Source organism: Excalfactoria chinensis, chromosome 5, assembly GCF_039878825.1.
Source record: "Excalfactoria chinensis isolate bCotChi1 chromosome 5, bCotChi1.hap2, whole genome shotgun sequence".
Taxonomy (NCBI): Eukaryota; Metazoa; Chordata; class Aves; order Galliformes; family Phasianidae; genus Excalfactoria; species Excalfactoria chinensis.
Genome location: NC_092829.1, coordinates 37,945,326 through 37,964,001, shown reverse-complemented (window position 1 = coordinate 37,964,001; position 18,676 = coordinate 37,945,326). Strand labels below are relative to the sequence as shown.

General features: G+C 47.7%; 1 protein-coding gene across 3 annotated transcripts; it reads right to left on the bottom strand.

The window, feature by feature from the left end:
- Positions 1 to 5,643: 5,643 nt before the first annotated feature.
- On the bottom strand, positions 5,644 to 16,777 carry NRIP3 (nuclear receptor interacting protein 3). Of its 3 annotated transcripts, XR_011903825.1 has the most exons (8): positions 16,151 to 16,775; positions 11,110 to 11,289; positions 10,790 to 10,872; positions 8,943 to 9,082; positions 8,662 to 8,714; positions 8,475 to 8,572; positions 6,128 to 7,564; positions 5,644 to 5,967 (listed from the first exon to the last, which is right to left on the bottom strand). XR_011903825.1 is itself a non-coding variant. In XM_072338859.1 (7 exons), the coding sequence occupies exons 1-7, from the start codon at positions 16,322 to 16,324 to the stop codon at positions 7,549 to 7,551; spliced, it is 744 nt and encodes a 247-aa protein (XP_072194960.1). In that variant the 5' UTR covers positions 16,325 to 16,777; the 3' UTR covers positions 5,644 to 7,548. The 3 variants fall into 3 exon arrangements, 2 of the variants coding, with proteins under 2 accessions (XP_072194960.1, XP_072194961.1); XM_072338859.1 differs by having other exon boundaries at positions 5,644 to 7,564; positions 16,151 to 16,777; XM_072338860.1 differs by having other exon boundaries at positions 5,644 to 7,564; positions 8,662 to 8,711; positions 16,151 to 16,465.
- Positions 16,778 to 18,676: the final 1,899 nt, after the last annotated feature.

Here is an 18,676-nt window from a genome sequence, read left to right as displayed (position 1 = left end):
TCATTCACACTTCAGAGTCAAGAGGAAATGAGGAGCATATGCTCAGCATCTTGCTGGACCAGTACAGCAGCAGAAATGTGGTCACACTACAGATGCCTGCTTTAATTAGGAGCTCTTTACTTTGTCAGCAGACCTGGGCAAGTAAAATGAAAGCTCGAAGGCAATGAGTTGCATTTGGCTTTTTTACTCTTTTTCTAGCTAGGTTTTTCATCCTTTCTCACATCTGGGCACACCTTTTGCATTTGATTCTATTTTGCTGGTCTCTGTGGTGCAGCATTAATAATATTATTTATTTACAAATATATCAATCTATATAACTGCAGGAGCAAGAATCTCTGAATTCTTCTTCACCCAAGAAACCATTCTTAACCATTGCTTATCCCCAGCAACTACAGCATCACATAAGGTATTTTCTATGGCCATAAAGAAGTTTATAATAACTCCACTTATGTGGTCCTGCACAGGAGAGGTAAGTTGCATTCAAAGGAGCATTATATAAAGGGGTTCAGATCCTTCAGAAGACCACAAATATTGACACTATGGCAGCATTTTGTATTCGTAACTTGCACACTGGGGTGACATACACATTAATTTTTCTACACTCTTTGCCTTCTGCTGTTAATCATTATGGATGCCAAATTAACAGGCTGTTAAAATGTGCAGAAACTGTGAAAATCAAGTGAAATCATCTAAGTAAGCAAGGATCCCAGTAACTACTCCTTAACCTTGTTTCACAGGGTTCTTAGATGAGGTTATGCGTTCACCAAGTATTTTTAATATCAGACCTTCCCCTCTGAGGGCCATGTCTAGGTACTCACTCAGTTGATGTAAATTCTGCCTTCATTCAGCTCAAGAGGAGTGACACCATTTTCACACAAATGAAGACTCTGCCCTTTGGATTTCATTCAGATCAGATCTCAGCTAGGGAAAGCCTGATGACTGGCCCTCCTCACACAGCTGAACAGCATTGATTTTGTGCCACCACATTGCCAGAGCTCATGTAGAAGACGAGGTGCCCTAGTTGCATCGTTCCCATGACAACACTCTGCAGAGCAGTTTCCTACCAGCTTCCCTGGCTGCTTCATTACATCTGACAGCCGTGCCAGAGAGCAACTTCCAACCCCAGTCAGCGCCTCTTTTTTTCAATTAACAAAAAGTGCTTTACAAGGAAAAAAAAAAAAGCCTGTTTGAAATAGTGGTGTTCTGATTGTCAGAGTACAAAACACTGAAGCTCCCCAGCACCCAAACACAGAGAGCACAACTGAGTTTAGTTTGCTGCTTTACACTGTGCACTGCTGTTCAGTAAGGTAATTGGGAATGACTTCTGGTTTTGCTCCAGGGTCTGCATTTGTTTTCCCTGGTGCTGGGTGCAGTGTGCCTGTTTCATCATCTGTGCTGAAGTGAATTAAGGTATAACAGAACTTCAAGGAACTCCTGATTTCATATACTGGAAAGCAATGACTTGCTGGAATTAATTATAGCAGAGAGGAAAGTCTGGCTTTGTTAAGGGTTAGCTACACACCTCCTGACTATGCCTGGCAATAAGGCCCTGGTGAGCACAGCAGAAGCCCAAAGGGCCAATGTAAGGTAGAATGATACAAAGATAATAACAGATATTCAAAAGGTTATTTATAAGGAAAAACTCACCAATATGGCCACCTTCACTGGGAAATGCTGAGGCAATCTCCACCAGGGAACAAACTCCAAGAGATGCTGCCTTAGTGGTGGTGAGCCCTTAAATGAGGTCTAGAGGAGGTAGAGTCAAGTTCCACCCCTTCCAGGAGCACAGCTCAATTACTCTCACCTGTGCTCCCACAGCTGACCCAACACTTGCCTCAGCTGGTTAATCAGAGGTTCAGGCTGTGATTACCAGTTTCCCATACAGCCAAACAGAGGTAAATCAGGCCAGGGGCTCTGCAGGCTGTAGCCTGGGGAGTTGACACTCATGGAATGGGAAATGGGGATCACAGATGAGTTCAGGGCATTGAACATGGGTGGATGTGGAGGAAACAAGCTGAGATTTCTTGTCTGCCAGCCCAGCACAGTTCTATAATGAGATGAAGGGGCATCACAGCTGCAGCAGTGAGCCAGGCCTTCCACACACTGCAGACTTTTGAGCATCCCTCTTGTAACCCAAAAGCCTTGCACAAACCCAGTGCAATGCTGTGCTCACCTCTCCCAGTTCTGTACAAGGTGTTTCCTGCACCTGCACATCACCGCTCCTGGGCATGTACTCCATCAGCAGTGGCCAAGCTCGTTGTGCCCTGGCTGCTGTGGCTGGGTGCTTAGAAAGCAGCCTGTATGCTGTTATCTCAGGGTGCCCAAGCTCACATGCAGCCCCTCATGCCACTCGGTGACTGCAGCACACATACTTTGGGTTGCTGCATTATTCAGCATTGTCTGCCCAAACACCTCTGTGATCTCAGCAGTAGCCTGCACATTACCTTTCACTTAATTCAGTTACTGGTTAATCTGCTGTGCTGTTCTATTTTATCTGAGCCTCAAAGAACAAATCACGTGTGCTGCAAATTACACAGTGTCCATCCTTAACTTCAAGCAGGTGCTGAGGAACAATTAGATCACCGTCTGCAGAAGCTGCCACTTAACTAAGAAAAGACAACACTAAGTAAGACAGATGCAGAGAGAGCCCAAAGATTGCTCACGCTGATAATGAAATATTAATCAAACATCATTAGCAGTCTGCAGAGAGCACGGTACATCATGTGCTTCTGGGTGTCCTCTGCCAGCTGACAGCACCCACCAAAGGTCCCTTACATCAGGAGCAGAAAGCAGCTCTGCAGCTTCAAGGAAAAGATTGAAATTTGGAGCGCTTCCCAGACTGAGTGATGTGGCTTCTACACCCAAGTATAGCTGCCATTTCAGACAGGCAGCATTGTGCCCACAGTGGAGCAGAGGCCAGGGCTAATTATTGACAGTGTTTTCAGATGGATTATTTTGCACGCAGCTTTTTCTGCTCAAACCTCCTTCATTCTGCTCTCCTGTCTGCCTTCTCCTCTAGCCACAACACCCTAATTTTAACTCATCAGCCCAGAGAGTGAGTCAGTTCTGTTTATATGGCATCTACTGGAGCCCTGACTGGAGCAATCCCCTACACAGGATCTTCTCTCCTTATTAATTGGAAGGCACCTAGCAGGTCACTGGAAGGTGGCTCATGATTTCAGTTCCACGCGAAGCAGTAGGCAGAACACATCGTGATCTTGGGTGGAACAAATTTTTGTCAGGGAAAACGCTAAGCTGTAGATGCCAAGTTGATCGACTCTCTTACATAATTTGTTTTAAAACTACATGGCCATCTCCTTTGGGAGGAAAAAAAACCTATTTTTGCCTTCTATGAGCCTGAAATGTCACTGAAGCCTGAACCAGGAAGCATCATAATGCTTTCAGTACAGAAACACTCTGTGAGTAAAGAGTTTTAAATCTACCAATATCCTCTTTGAACCCCCAGACCAGGACAACACACAGGGGCACAGTGCCCTGCTATACTGGGCTCCCAGCCCCTCACACCACTACTGTCCAGTGTCCCTTCTACTCCAGCTCTGAGCCATGCTTTGCCCTCTTTAGGGCTTTCTTGCTCCCTCTGTAACCTGCACAGGGACCAACAAAACCCTGATCTTTCCCTGCATCCAGTCTCTGCTGGCCTGAATAAAAGCTGGTCGATGGGCTCACTGTGCTCACACTGAACCTCATGCTCTGCTTAGGTACACACTTCGGATGCAGGGAAGAGCAATGAGTCTCTCCCAGGAACATCTTTTCTAATTAGCAGCCAGAGCCGCCCACTGTGGCCCAGTTCCTCACACAGAGCTGTCTGCCCTTGGAGCTTTCACGTGTTCACTGTGAGTCAGTGTGTTTTGCAGTGACGGAGTGCTGATAACTCTCTATGCTCCATCTGAGCTGTTTGTGGAGGAACAAAGCATTGGGGTTTATAGTAACACGTACCAAAATATGCATTTATTTTTTTTCTCATTTAGAACATCATTTTCCATATTGCCATTTAAGCAGTCTGCTTCCATATTGCTTTGGCCTGCATTGCCATAAAGGCACACTGCAGTTGGGATGACCTGGGATACGAGGTGGCAGTTGCAGACCATGGGTGCCCCTGCCAGCTCCTCTTGTGTTCCCCAAGTGGTTCTTCTGGTGTGACAACCAGTTTGAGCCCCTGTTATGTTTAAGTGATTGACTGCCTTCCCTCCTACTTTGAGAACATCCTGAGGAAGTGGCAGCGCCACTCCAGTAGCAAAATCAATAAATCAATGGCATTTTCAGCTATAGCATTTCTAGTGAAATGTCACTGATACCGGCAGCACCGTCTCTAGGATCCTTAATTTTCCATTTGCAATGTGGTTATTAACAGAGGAGGAAGAGGAGGAGATCAACACATGGTGACACACCTGGTTACTGTTAGAGAATCAGGAAACCTGGTCTGTGGGGAAGATGCACATCTGTTGAAAAGCAGAATGGCAATGTGCAAAATACCTGAAAATGAAGTCAAGTGGAGCCTTTCATGCTGGGAGTAAGATACGGGTGTACCCCAGGCAAGCCTAGTGCAGCCCCTGCAATTATCTTCTATAGGAACTGGGTGAGTTTTGGTGATGTCCAGTTCAGTGGGTAGGACTGTGTGTGCCAGCCTGGTGCAGAGACAGGGCCATTGGCACTGGTTCATCCTCAGACTGGAGAGCAGCTCACAGCATGACAGAGGTGTGCACTTAATGCTCAGCTTATGAGAAAGGGCAGCCTTCACCTGATGGAAACCCAGTACCACTCTCAGCTCTTAAGCAAGCAGGTGATAAAGCAGTGCAGACCTCCGCTGACGCTTACCCCATAAAACAAACCTAGCAATGGCCCTAAAACACATCTGTATGGAAATAAGTCATCTGGTTATTTGCTTCTGAGACACGTGAATCACTTCTGTTTTCACAACACACTGAGCATCGCAGTATCATCAGCAAAAAGTACTAGAGAAGCCCATCAGAAGGACATCCCTAGAGCTCTATTAGAGAACAGATTGAGCCTCAGTTAGCTATGGAGAAATGGCCCAGTGGGTCTCCTCTCATCAGCTGTTCTCCTGGGAGGTGCTACAGAAAGCTGCTGGTGGAACTCGTGGTACAAAATGCTTGTGAACAGCATTGCTGTAGAGTTGCTCCAGTAGTGCCCACAGTGATCCCGCTGTGACAGGAAGGACATGCCATAGCAGCACCAAGGCATAAAATCATAGAATCACTAAGGCTGGAAAAGACCACTGAGATAATCTAGTCCAGCCACTGACCCATCACCACCATGCCTAAAGTGGCTTGTATTGCCCCAAAGAAGCAGACAAACACAGCAGAAGCAAACTCATTTTTTCAAAGGACATGCCAGCACCTGCTGTGTTTCATGCACCCCCTGGGAGAGAGATGCCCACTAGCAGAAGGCTGTACCTCCAAATGCTCCTGCTTCACCATGAACATGCTGTGTGCCATTTCACCCACCCATTTTGTGCTGCTGGACTCCATGCAGTGTGAAATCAATTCCCGACAATCACAAAAGCATCACAAAACCCCATCAGGAAAAGATTTAAATGAACTCTATTCTCAGTAGGTAAGTGCAGTGAAGGCAAATAATTACCGTATCCAGGGTACAAGCAAATAAACAGCAATAACAATTAAACTTTATTTAGATTTAATTTGACATTTAGCACAGTAATAAGCACAGAAAGAAGTACCAAAATACCAAACTCATAGCATATAAAATAATCAAATATATTTCATATTTAGTGAATTCTCTCAGCAGCACATCGGTGGGACTGCCCTGGGCAGCTCAACCATGTATATATGTACATAGAGCTGTGTTATATAAAATACTGTATGTAGAGAAAGCACTGAAACTTACCACCAAAATAGAAAATAGCTCAAAATTCAGATACTCTGGATTTGGTAGTAATACTCAATATTGAAAAGAGGTTTGAGCCCACTGCAGGCGGTGAAGCTCCAGCTGCAATGCTACCACAGGCTTAGAATGTGCCATGGGCACAGCTAGGACTGGCCAGTGGGGCAGTGCTGCAGGAGCTGCCCTCCCACTGCCACAGCACACAGCCAGTGCAGATCTGCCTGCAGTGGGCTCACTGTTCCACATGAGTGGGTGCAGAACTTCACGAGGGTATTACTGCATTTTAAAGATGCCCCTTCAGCAGATGGCTGTCATTAATTCCCATTAGCTTTTTAAAATTCAGAAAGCTGTTTCTGCAGCAAGTCAAGCTCCTCCAAGCAGTATGCTACTTTTGTTCTGGTTTCCAAGCAGTCAGCCCATGAAGTAGCAACCAACCACCTTGGTGCTATGGCATAGCAATGCCAAATGGAGTACTTGTCCCACAGAAATTCCCACTTGCCCTGAGGGAAGTCAAGGTTAGTATTGTAGAATCCCAGGTGGTTTCTAAATAGGTATGAAACTGTGGCATTCCTGTCAGCAACACTGAAGTACAACTGGAGCCCCAAACACAAAGAAGCGCTGGGCCAGGGTGCTGATGTTTTACGGGCTGGGAGAGCCAGCAGAGCCATGGTTCATCAGTGGACCTGTGAGGCACTCCATCTGCTCTCTTCCATAGAATCATAGAATCATTAAGGTTGGAAAGGACCACTAAGATCATCTAGTCCAACCATCAACACATTCCCACCATGCCCACCAACCCATGCCACTCCATATGACATCTACCCTGTTCTTGAACACCTCCAGGGATGGTGACAATGTGATTTTGTGCTCATTTGTTTCTTTGGGGCATGGTGCAATGATTAATTTCCCTGCCTACTCCTACTGAGAAGGTAACGAAGAGCCCTTTAGGGACTTTCCCAGTGGAGGGGACAGCCATGCAGCAGGTACTGGAGGATGCTCTGAGCTAATTCCATGCATGCGTCTGCAGAGCATACCCCTGAGCCCTTCCAAGCAGCACTCCTGTGCTACAACCATGCAGCCTTGCAGAGGCCTTACCCGTGGGTAATTTAGTGATTGCTCCTTCTCATCAAGCCAGCAGTTGTGTCCCCAATTACACAGCAGCAATGCCACGGCTAACAGGATGTACGATAATTCATAGATGGCATTAGCATTGTTACTATACTATGAGTAACCCGTAGGTAATGGCTCTTTGAATGTGACAATATCAATTAAGCAAATATAAATGCTTAGCCTCTGGAAAAATCATTAATAAAAATTTCATTCTGATAGCCTCTAATCACTGCTAAGTACAATTACTCATAGGAGGCTACTATAAAAATTATTTTTCTCACCAGAAGAAATTCTAAGGTTTTCCCAACTGTTCGTAATAAAGAGAGCACTATAGAAAAGTCCAGAAAATAAGCACACATTTGTTTCTCAAAACCCAAAGATAAACATGACAATATCTCTAAGGAACTGGCTACTGAACAGGTTTCATTTAGCTATACTCAAGCCGTAGCCTCATATAAATATTTTCAAGCAGCGCATTGCTGTTTCATTTGGAACAGCTGCAGTGAATTTCTTTGATGTTGAGCTCTCGTGTGGGGATGACATTTCCATTTTTCTCTATGCTTCCAAAGTGCTGAAACAGGAAGGAAAATATACTTAATATAATCTGTTTTTGCATGAGAAAAAAAATTGCCTTGAATGCAGCAGCAAGAAATAAGTCATAGCTACAGTTGTGACAGAACTGCTGGAATCCTCTCTCATTTGTATTTCAAAGGAGATGGGAAAGCAGCCCATGTTGTGTCCCACAGCCAGCCCAAGGCACACCAGAGTAGTCACCCATAGGGTGGGCAGCACAGATTCATCTTCCTGCAGGGACAGAAAAATGCAGCTACAGCAGCCGGGGGCAAAGTGGGAAGAAGAGGCAGTGCCACTACCTCTAGGCAAGGTCTCTCCTGCGCTTTTTAAAACAGCCACATGGGGTTGTTTGCTGCTCTTTGTAAATATTTTCTGGAAAAATGTTTGTTTGGGAATATTCTCATAGCAGTGCTCAAGGAGTCCTCCTAATGACCTCAGTACGCACTCAGAGACACTTCCTTATGCATGTTTTTGCAGATACTCCCTTTACTGTGCAATAGTTACCAGATGAAAAACAGAAGAAGCTGGAAAATGCCGCTGGAAAACCCATGGGCTCCGGTAGAGAAGATGAAGAGAAAAGAGAAGGCTCTGGGGAGACCTCATTCTGTCCTTCCAGTACTTGAAGGGAGCTTATGAGCAGGAGGGGAACTGATATTTTACACAGTCTGACAGTGATAGGACAAGGGAGAATGGCTTTAAACTAAAAGAAGGGAGATTTTTGTTGAGTGTTAGGAAGGAGTTCTTTACTCAGAGGCATGGCTGCCCAGAGGGGCTGTGGGTCCCCCATCTCTGGAGGTGCTCAAGGCTGGGTTGGATGGGATTCTGGGCAGCCTGAGCTGGTGGCTGGCAGCCCTGCTCCCTGCAGCAAGGTCCCCTGCTCCCACAGCCCCACTCCCCAGCACACTTACTGCTCTCCTGCCCCTGCGCCAACACTGTCCACAAATGGGATTTCCTCCCTCTCCGTCTTGCCCAGAACAATATGGCGCTTCTCCAAGTTTATGACACACTGCAAATAATAAATGCCTTCATGTAAGAGGGAAAGCTGCAATTGAGTGATCTCCATCTTGAACAAAATCTCTGTAGGAAAACCTTTACCTTTAGAGACTTCAGTGTCTGCAGGCCAAAGGACAAGGGTTTCTCACTGTCTTCTGAAAAACAGGAACATTTGTATTTATACAGTCAGCACCATCTCCCCTGGCTTTCTGTATCTCCATCCTTCCCTGATGGCTGCCTTGCTAAGTAAGACCCACTCTAGAAATGGACCAAATTACTCTGAAGGGGAGCAATTCAATTCTACTTGAACCGTATTGCATTCCCAAGGCTCCATGCTTTCCCTGAGGTAACCCAGCAGGGCCCATACCCAGAACGGCACTCACCCACGACGAGTGCTGCGCACTCCACGCGGAGTGCTCCCACCACCAGCACCAGGCGGTCAATGCGGCCGATCACCCGCTGGCTGTGTGGCAATGAGATCTCCTCCTCCTCACCGGGGAGCACTTCCAGGCGTTCCCTTAACCTGCATGGTGAACACACTTCTGACATGAAACAATCATGGGTCAGCCCCTTCGGGAAGCAACAAACTGCATTTGAAGGGTACTCTGTCATGGAGTGCTCTCTGCTTGTTCCTATTTGCAGGCTGCCATCAGAAGCCATCTCTTAGCAGGTCTGCAGTGCTGTTCTGCCCCTTCTTTTCTGTCTTTCCCCAAGAAGTGGCACCATCCCTGTGCCTTACAGCCAGGACAGAGTAATCTTATGTGCAGATAGATAGCAGAGCTGGCTCGCTGCAATGGAGGCTGCGACACATAGAATATATTTAGCCCAAGAAAAGAAGACAAGGGTTGTCAGGGATATCTCAAGAACAGAGATTTCTTCTTTCTACACCCCAAGAGCTATGGTGACTTTGGTTCATCTTTTAAACTGAACTGGAATCTGATGGGGAACTGGTCAGAGGCAGTAATGTCTCTCTCAGATAGAGGCTGTGTTTAGTCCTGACTGTTCAGAGGCAGAGAAGCCAGCGCTGAGTCTGGGATCACCTGCATCATTGAGCACAGCACTAGGACCAGTAGAGGCAGCCAAGAGAACAGTCCAGATCCCCTCTAGCTCTTCACTTAGAGGCTGGCCTGTAATTGCTACCAGGAGCACACCAACGAGGAGTTCAGGTGCTCCCAGACCCTGAGCTGGCTTCTTCTGGCCCCAGGTGAATTGGAATGTCTTTATGGGGGCAGTCATTTCCCAGAATCTCTCTACAGCTCCAGGGAAGACACACACTCTGGCTTTGTTCTGTTCCCCCTGTGCCCTCAGCACATCTCTTTCTTCTGTGCCCCAGAATTGGAGTTGGACTCATATTCTATCACAGCTGCATGTGTTGAGCTGCTTCGAAGCAAGGTGTGCTGGAGCAATGCTTGGTGTCACACAGGGCCCACCATGGCACAGGCAGAAAAGCCCAGCATCAAAGCTCTGGTTTTAAGCTGCTTGGTTAATCTACCTTCAGCTTCTGTCACCTCAAAATATAAACAGCAAGGGAGCAGCAGGAAGCTGGGGAAAGGCAGCAGTGTTGCAAAAATAACACAGGATCTGCACAAGTAATGTGAGCAGCATGCAGGCCATCACAGACCACCAGCACACAGCTGGGACACACTGAGGAACCGATGTGATGTCCTGCAGGGATGAGACCTCTCCACTTGCACTGCTATTAATTGATAAGCTAGACGGAGTTGCTTCACAGTTTGTAGTAAATGCAGCCACATTCCAACTGCTATTGTGCAAATAAGCAATTACAGTTTTGACAGAAGAGGTGTCTTTCACCTATGGCTGTGCAGCAGTACTCAGGCAGCAAGTGCAATTGCTTTTTACACAGTCATTGCAAGTTAGTGATAAAAAGCAGTGACTGCATCGGAATTAAGAGACCAAAACTCCCCAGTGCCTGTCTCCACTCTCTGAGATCAGCAGGAGCTTTGCTGCCAACAACTATCAGACCATTCCTAACATCCCTTTCCTTTCCCTTCAGCAGGGAGAAGCCTGTTCCTGGGAGCAGCCAGAGAGAACTTTGGTTCTTTTAGCAGAAGCACAGACAGGCACTGAAAAAATACAAGTGCATTCAGAACTCTGAATGGTGCTTTCAGAAGCTGACTGGTTTGGTACAAGTATCTTTCCATCCCAGCTCCCTGCAAGGCCATTTAAAAATAACCAGGTTGTATTTGGTGCCGCAACAGCAGATCCTTACCCCAGCCGATCCAGGCAGGCTGCTGACATCAGGTTGTGCTGTGAGCCAGTGTCCACCACAGCCTTCAACTCCTTCCCAGCACACTGTGGAAAGCAAGCAGAGAGGTGCAGGAGGGAAGGAAGACTGCAGGAACACCAGGGTTTCCTCACACCAGCCCATCCCTTGCTTGTTCCCTCCAAGCTGTGGCTCAGGACACACTGCCACATGCACGAGACCCAGTGGGTCACCAGCATCAACCCCAGGACATGAGAATCCGGCTGTGAGGCTATCAAAAATAAAATGGGGGGGGAAAGGGGAAGCAGCAGGGTGGGGAAAGTTACCTGGCAGCTCACCACCAGGAGCTCCTCATCCTCCACGCTCCTGGAGCTCCCCAGTTTGGCTTGGTTCAGCCTGTTGCTCTGTGCTGGAGCATCACTCTTCGAGGCCCAGCTGGCCCGGCTGCCTCTCAGCTTTGATAGGTTTGTCTCCATCAGGCGTCTCTGCAGGATGTTGTGTGGTTGCTTTAAGGACACACAAAGGAAGAGCAGGGTAAAGTCAGGGGGATGCTATGCAGTGACATTGCGAACCAGCCTGCTTTCTCCTCCAGTGCCTGTGAGCCCCACTCTCACAGCCAGGCTGTCTCTTCTCACGATAACTGGGAACTTTCCAAACTTCCAGACTATGTTGATACCTGCTGGGCTGCACCCATTTGTTTACATGCCAGCCCTGGCTAATCTGGCTTTAACTAAAGAAAACTATTCTTTTCTTGGAGAGAAGCACACTGCCTCTCAGTATCTCCTCCGACTGCTTTCCCAAATGCCTGTTTTATATTTAATGCTCATCATGGATGGATGCACATACACTGCTGGAGGTGAAATGACTCCACTTGATTATCTGCTCACTTCTCCGCCTGGCTGAGCCTTCCCCCTCTCCTCCCCCCATGCTTTCTTTTCCTTGTCATTTTCATTTGTCCACATAAGACCTTTCTACTCTCTCATTCTTAAATTTCTTGCACTCAAATGAAATATGTCCATTTTACAGACATCTGCAGAAGCATCTAAACTGGCAGACCACAAGCACTGAAGGAATTTCAATGGAATTAGGATAATTTTGAGAGCCTGGTGCCGTAGTTCCCCAAATTAGCCAGCACACGCCCTCACGCAATGCCTCATCTGTAACAAATCTTGGGCAGCATGTTAAATAACAGTGCTCACAGGAGGCTAATGCAACTTGGCATCTCCTAAAATAACTGGTGCTTCAGATCCCACTGTTGGCATAGCACCAGTGGTCAGGCTGGACTTGAGTGATGAGAATAGGTATGCGTTAAAAACATCAGTGGCTACTGGGACACATAAGCTCACTGTTTTTCTGCATGCAATTTGTCACTTAACATGAGATGCTGTGTCTGACTGGCACACTCAAAAGCATATCTTGCATAGAGGATATAATGGATAAATACCTGGATAAAGAGCCCACTGGATGGAAGCCTGCCCTTCACTCATCAGTCACTGCCTCGCACCCAGCCCTGGCAAGATGTATCTGGGACTGACCAGCATTTCTGCATGGCCATCACTCAGAACAGTCTGGGTGTTCTTCTGACATGGCCAGCCTAACTCACGTTGCCAGAGCCCTTTGAAGTCACGACACATTCATTGTTATTCTAGCTGCCACCTACCCTTGACTTCAACCAACACATTGTTTACTCCAAGTTCACCTACAGGTGTACTATTGGGCTTTCTTAAGCCCTAGATTCATGATGCCTTTCTGGGATCCATCACAGTAAGAAAAACACCCAACATCCAGCAAACATGAGTTGCACCACCGATTTTGTTGATGCGTGTTCTTCTGAAAGCTGCAGTGCATTCTGTCACCAAGGGGGGCAAATGTGGCCTCCTTGTGCTCCACTACATAAATAATCTCCTAGAAGGGATTGAAAAGGTTCCCTGCAGCACTGTTCTGTCTCAGGCTATCAGTTCACTTCAGCTTGTGTTTCCCTTGAATCTTGCGCACAGCAGAGTGAGGGGTGTTAGTCACAGAGATGACTCAAGTGGTGGATATGAACATGGCGAACAAATAATATGCCAGGGAACATTTGCAAAAGTGCATTTTGCTGAAAACCTGCAGTTAGACCCTTTATGGGAGGGAAGACTTAGGTCAGCAGTGCACACAGGACTAGTGTGCCAAGTCATCCAGTTTATTGGTGCTGCCTTTCTACATGTCTCACAAAGCTGCTGAGTGCTTTATAGAAGAACAAAGTGCTACGTACCACTATGCACATACAAAAAAAGTAGGTTAGTTCCTCCCATCATTCAGGAATACATAAACACAAACCAAGATTTTTTTTCATAAAATATCTCCCTTTCCATCCTTGAGACCTTGCAAACACCTGCAGTCCCCAGAAAAGTCAGAGTAGAAACCCAAAAGAAATGAGCGGAGACACCTGGTGTTGCTGAACCTATTTACCGCCGTCTGTCAAAGCCATAAATAACTCAGTCCAGCTTTGTTCCTCTCTAATTTATAAACAAGTACGTCACTGCAGCTTGCAGTGTGTGTGTCTTTGGCAGCATCTCACTATTTGGGCTTCGGGAACTAGGGTTGACAAGGCCTGTCACAGCAGTCTCACTCAGGTGAAGAAAAAAGTCAGACAGATGCCAGCCCCTCCTTCCCCTCACCAGTCAGAGGTACACATCTGCACAGGAGGTGCATCTCTGAGGGACCAATGCAGGCCACAGAGCCTTCATCACCACTGTTAGCCAGTATAAGTCTCCCCCTGAAAGGAGGTGACATTAGGTCAGCAGCGTATGCGCTTGGACAGAGCTGGTCACTGCTGATGGCCAGGGCTCGGAGCTCTGCCTTGAACAAAGGGGAATCTGGATGCCTGGCCCTTGGGGCTGACTGCCCCTGTGCTTCTGCTCAAGTCAGGAGGAAGCAGACAGCTTCTGTGAGCCCCGTGGGAAAGGAGAGACCTCCTGCGTCAGAATGAGCCAGTGCCTCTTGGACAAGAAGCAGGAGGGCTGTAAATCAGAAAATAATCTACACAAGTTGGAAGGGCAGAGAAGAAATATTCAGCATGCTGTAGCAGGAAAACAAATCACAAAAGATACCAGGGAAGCAGCTTTCCCTTCCCCCTTTTTTCCCTGGCTCTCCTCAATCTGTCCTCTCCCCAGCCACCACCTGTGCCGGGCCAGCCATCCTCAGCTCTGCATCCCCAGGCACTCATCACCAACCCTCACTGCAAGCAGCCACCCCAGAGACAGGCCCATCCGTCCCCACACCTGTGAGATGCTGCCTCCTTTCTCCTGCTGAGGCTGATGGAAAACCACTTCTCAAAGCAGTTCCACAGTAAGGTGTGTACTGCTGTTTCCATCAGTTCTTCCTCAGCCTCAGGGATCCCCTGTTCCTCCAGGATTGTGTTCTGGTGCAGGCTGCCCAGGGAGGTGGTGGAGTCACTGTCCCAGGAGATGTTCAAGAAACATGTAAGTCTCAGGGACATAAGTCAGTGGGAACAGTGGTGTCTGGTTGGTAGTTGGACTAGAAGATCTTAGTGGTCTTTTCCAACCGCAGTGGTTTTATGACATCTCCTATAACATGCCCATGGCCGTGCCGGGTTCTCTCAAAGCAGTATATGCACTGCCATTCTGGAAATGTACAGTGCTGGCAACATTGCTTTGCTGTGATATGACCCATGGCAGTGGTCTAAAGCTCACAGCACCAGCATGACCTTATGTCTTCTCTGGTGCTGCAAATGGGATGAGTGTGTGCTGGTGCTGCCACTTTGCAGATTCCTTCTCTGTGGCATGGAGCTTGAGACTGTGTTCAGGACAATCCCTGGCCAAGTGTCCACTGTCCCCTGCTGTGGCCGTGGTAGCTTTGCAGAGGATTGGCCCATGTCAGCTCAGCTCTTATCCCATTCTGGATGGAGACATGCCACAGTCAGAGGAGCTGGGGACAGGCCACATGCCTCCACCAAGGACATGGAGGGGATCAGGAGCCACCCACTGCCCTGGGCCTGACATGAGCAATGGTGCCTCTCTGCACTGAAAACAAAGCCATGACACTGATGGGACCCCAGCAGCCACAGCAAGGAGCTCTGCTGACTGCAGAGCTGGGGCCAAGCCTGGTCCTGGGGACAGTGGGGAAAATGACCTCATGTCTTAGTACCCCTGCCTCCTGCTACCTGTTGTGCTTCTCACCCAAGTGTGGCAGAAGTCCCTAGGTTCCAGCCCCACATGAGCTGTGACAAGCTGTTTGGGCTCCACAGATAGCAGCAATAACCATGCTATCATGCTCTGAAAGTAACTGCGTAGCTCCCCGACAGATAACTGCAGCTCTATGTGACTTGGCATGGCTCCTTTCAAGCCCTCCTCCAGCCAGGAGCTATGGCTCCCTACAACTGCAGAGCATTTGGGAGGGCAAAAATCACTTCTAGGCAGCAATGCAGAGAACAGCACGCTCATTGAGCTCATCTCACCCTGAGCTGAGACTGAGCCAGCTGAGCAGAAAGGCTGTGATGGAATAGTATCAACCCACTAAAAGTAAGGATCCATCTTTTTCAACAAACATATATCTACTACTGAAATATACATATATAAATGTGTGTGTATACATATATATACATATAGTTTCTTGCAAGATGCAAGAATTTTGCAAGAATTAGGGCAAACATTTAAAGAAGCAAAGGAGATTTCCGCAGTAGGATTTTGTTTCCTAGACTTTGCTTCTTACATCAGAACTTTTGCTCTTACATTTAAGAACAATTCCCATGAAGGAAAGCTCCAACATTTGCGCACATCAGTATTCACAGGAGCTCTGCAGTCCCTGGACATGATGGAGGATGTGGTGTATCAGCCACAGGATCACAGGGATCATGACATATGTATATATTTAAAACTAAGAACTGAGTTTCCTCATGAAAATCAGCAGATGTGCATCAGCCACTATCAAAGTGCAGTCTGACAGTTGGATATCCATAAGTACTGCTGCATCCCTAGGAGCCTTTTATGATCACGTTGCACGTACATCTGCATCACAGGTCAATATATATGTATGTATGGTATGAAGCCATTTTGATTTATTCTGCTTCCGAGGGGATTTTTGTACAGAAAGCAGCATCTCATTTTCTGACATTTGTGTAAATGCCAAAAATTATACAGCTTTCAGCTCCCAGCACAGACATCTGAAAGCACTACTGGCGAACAGTAGCCCCTGGGGATACCCAGCATTGCATTCCTACTCCCTCTCCTTCACATACATTCCTATACCAATTTCCCCAAGCAAGAACTCATCCTTTTAACAGTAAAACAGCATGAAAAAATAACCCTCCCCCTGCCCTAAAACTTCCTCAGGACCCTGTTTGCTCTCAGGAAATGTGATAAACCTTACAGTGTCCTTGGAAGTCCCCAGTTTCTTCAGCCCATCCAGGGGAAGCAGGTCCGCAGAGTCCTTGTGAATGAACTGCACCGCCTGTTTCATCCTCCTCTGCTGGCGCAGCGAGGCGGCCTCCCGGATCTCCACTTCTTTCCTCGTCGGCTCCGTCAGAACACCCGAATAGAACATCTTGCTGCTGGTGTGCAGCTCCCGCAGAGCCGGAGCGGGAGGCGATGCGCTGCCTGCGCTTTATAGCCCAAGCGCCGTGACGTGGAGAGCCCAGCAGGTACTCCAGCCCCGCCAAGGCTCAGCGCGACGCGTTGCAAACGCAGCGCAAGTAGCTCATGCTCAGGGAATAATGAGTGCCGTTCCTCCCCGCTGCCTCTTCTGACTGCAGGGTGAGCCGCAGGCAATGCCGCCAGCACCGCTCCGGGCTCCTGTTGGAAGCCCCAGCGCTGGGCCAGCTGTCCAGCATCTCACAGCAAAAAGGGACGGCAGCTGCATCGGAGCTCAGCTGCTCCTCGCATCACCTCTGCGAGGTGCAGAGAGAGCAGATGAGAGCACAGTATGCAATGAAACACAGACTGTTTCACAGCCTCACAGAAAGGCTGCTACATGGGAGCTGACACGAGCACCCACTGAACAATCTGCTCTGGAGGACTAGGCCAGCAGGTTGAAGGGGTTGTAATTTTTTCTCCCTGTGCTGACTTGGCTCATCAGGCAACAGGAACACTGTCCTGCTATGGGTACACGCATCGAGGAGTTAAACACACCTGATTTGTCCCTGGGAGAGCTGCCTGACGCTCCCTCGCCTGATTAAATAGAGATGTATGACCCTGTCGGCACTCTTCCAAAAGCAAGGGAGTGCAGAAGAAAACGAAAGGACTACCACTAAAACCAGGAGGTGGTTTTAATCACAAAGGGGTTTAGGTTGGAAGAGATCTTAAAGCCAACCCAAACCAAACCCCAGCCATGGAGGTTTGAGTCAGCACCCACCAAACCAGGCTGCCCAGGGCCCAACCTAATGTGACCTTAAGCATCTCCAGGGATGGGACAAGTAAAAGTCACATAAGGGCTCCATGCTGGAGGGGCATCCTACCTGGTTTATTAGCAAATGCCCCTTCATCTCTGGTTTGCAGCAAGAAGAATGAAGCTGCAAGAGCAGGTAGAACACGGAAAGCATCCCACACACTACAGCTCCAAGATTACAACCTGCCTATTAAGTTAGCAAACAACTCTTTACTCCTACTTTACAGCTGTTTTTATGGGCTTAGAACCCAGTCACAGTAGCAGCTTCACCAGTGTAAGGAAAGAGGAGCTGCTGAGTTGTTTCACACCCTCATTTCATCTCCTCACTGGATGAAACACAAAGAACAGGGAGGCGTAGCAAGAAGTGGGTCGGCTCCCAGCCCTTTCCATTGATTTTAAAAAGAAGTGATATGTTAGTCTTTGCTATGCCCCAGAAAGCTGAAAAGGAATTGGACAGAGTGGCACAATGCCACAGAAACAGAGGAAACAGCGAGCAAGAATCGTGGAATGAGGCATATAAGCCCAGAAAAAAAAGACAAAACTATAGAGGAAAGGGCTGGGCTCCAGAGGAGGGACTGGGGCCATGGAGAGCTCAAGAAAATGACATCAATAACTCATGTGCAAAAATAAATGATCCCATCCATCAATGCAGGCTATTTAACAGCCAGCTTCGGCACATTCAGGCAAATAACAGGAATTCCAAGGAAAATGTTTTTTACAGTGAAAGCGGTGAGGCACTGGAACAGGTGCCTCAGAGAGGCAGTGGATGTCCCGTCCTTGGAGATATTCAAGGTCAGGTTGGATGTGGCTCTGAGCACCTGATCTGGCGTAGGTGTCCCTGCTCATTACAGGGCAGTTGGGCTAGATGGCCTTTTGGCCATCCAACTCCAACAATTCTCTGACGATTTGGATACCGAAAAAATAGCTTTTTTTGTTTTTATAAGAGCTGGTTAGCCACTGGGTATTTCCAAGCTCTCTGAGGAGCTGAAGACACCACAGAGCTTTGCTTTTCCCAAGCAAAAAGCCATTCCCATACCTCTCCCCCACAGTGTCCCTCACTCTGCTTTCTTCAGGAACTCCCCCTGGGCAGGCAGCCAGGAAACTGGAGGGGGCAGGAGACATTCTCCCCATCAGGTGTTGCACTCAGCTCTAGATATGCTGTGCAGGAAGAAAATTTTGAAAGGGCCAGTTTAAAAACATAGCGAGACACACTAGCACTGGAATTGAGCTGCAAATATTTGTTTTGAAGTAAGCTACATGTATATTCCAAACACTGGCCATAACTGCATCATTCATAGTTCCCAAATCTCAGTGGATTTCACTTCCCTCCTGCCCGCCAAAGGCAGCTTGGGTGTGAAGGCCGTCTCTGCTGCCGGGGCTTTCCACACCATAAATTTTACATGCAGGTCATTAAAGATATAGGAGGGATCTTGTTAAGGTGAAAGCCATGCAAGTCATTGCACAGCACACAAACACGATTTTCTCTCTCCTGACACAGAGGGACCAAGGAGC

Coding starts and splice junctions, on each gene's coding strand:
- NRIP3 (XM_072338859.1), bottom strand. CDS start 16,324: ATGTTCTATTCGGGTGTTCTGACGGAGCCGACGAGGAAAGAAGTGGAG. Junction 10,873..11,109: donor TCCTGGTGGTGAGCTGCCAG/GTAACTTTCCCC, acceptor TGCTTTCCACAG/TGTGCTGGGAAGGAGTTGAA. Junction 9,083..10,789: donor GCCTGCCTGGATCGGCTGGG/GTAAGGATCTGC, acceptor TTCACCATGCAG/GTTAAGGGAACGCCTGGAAG.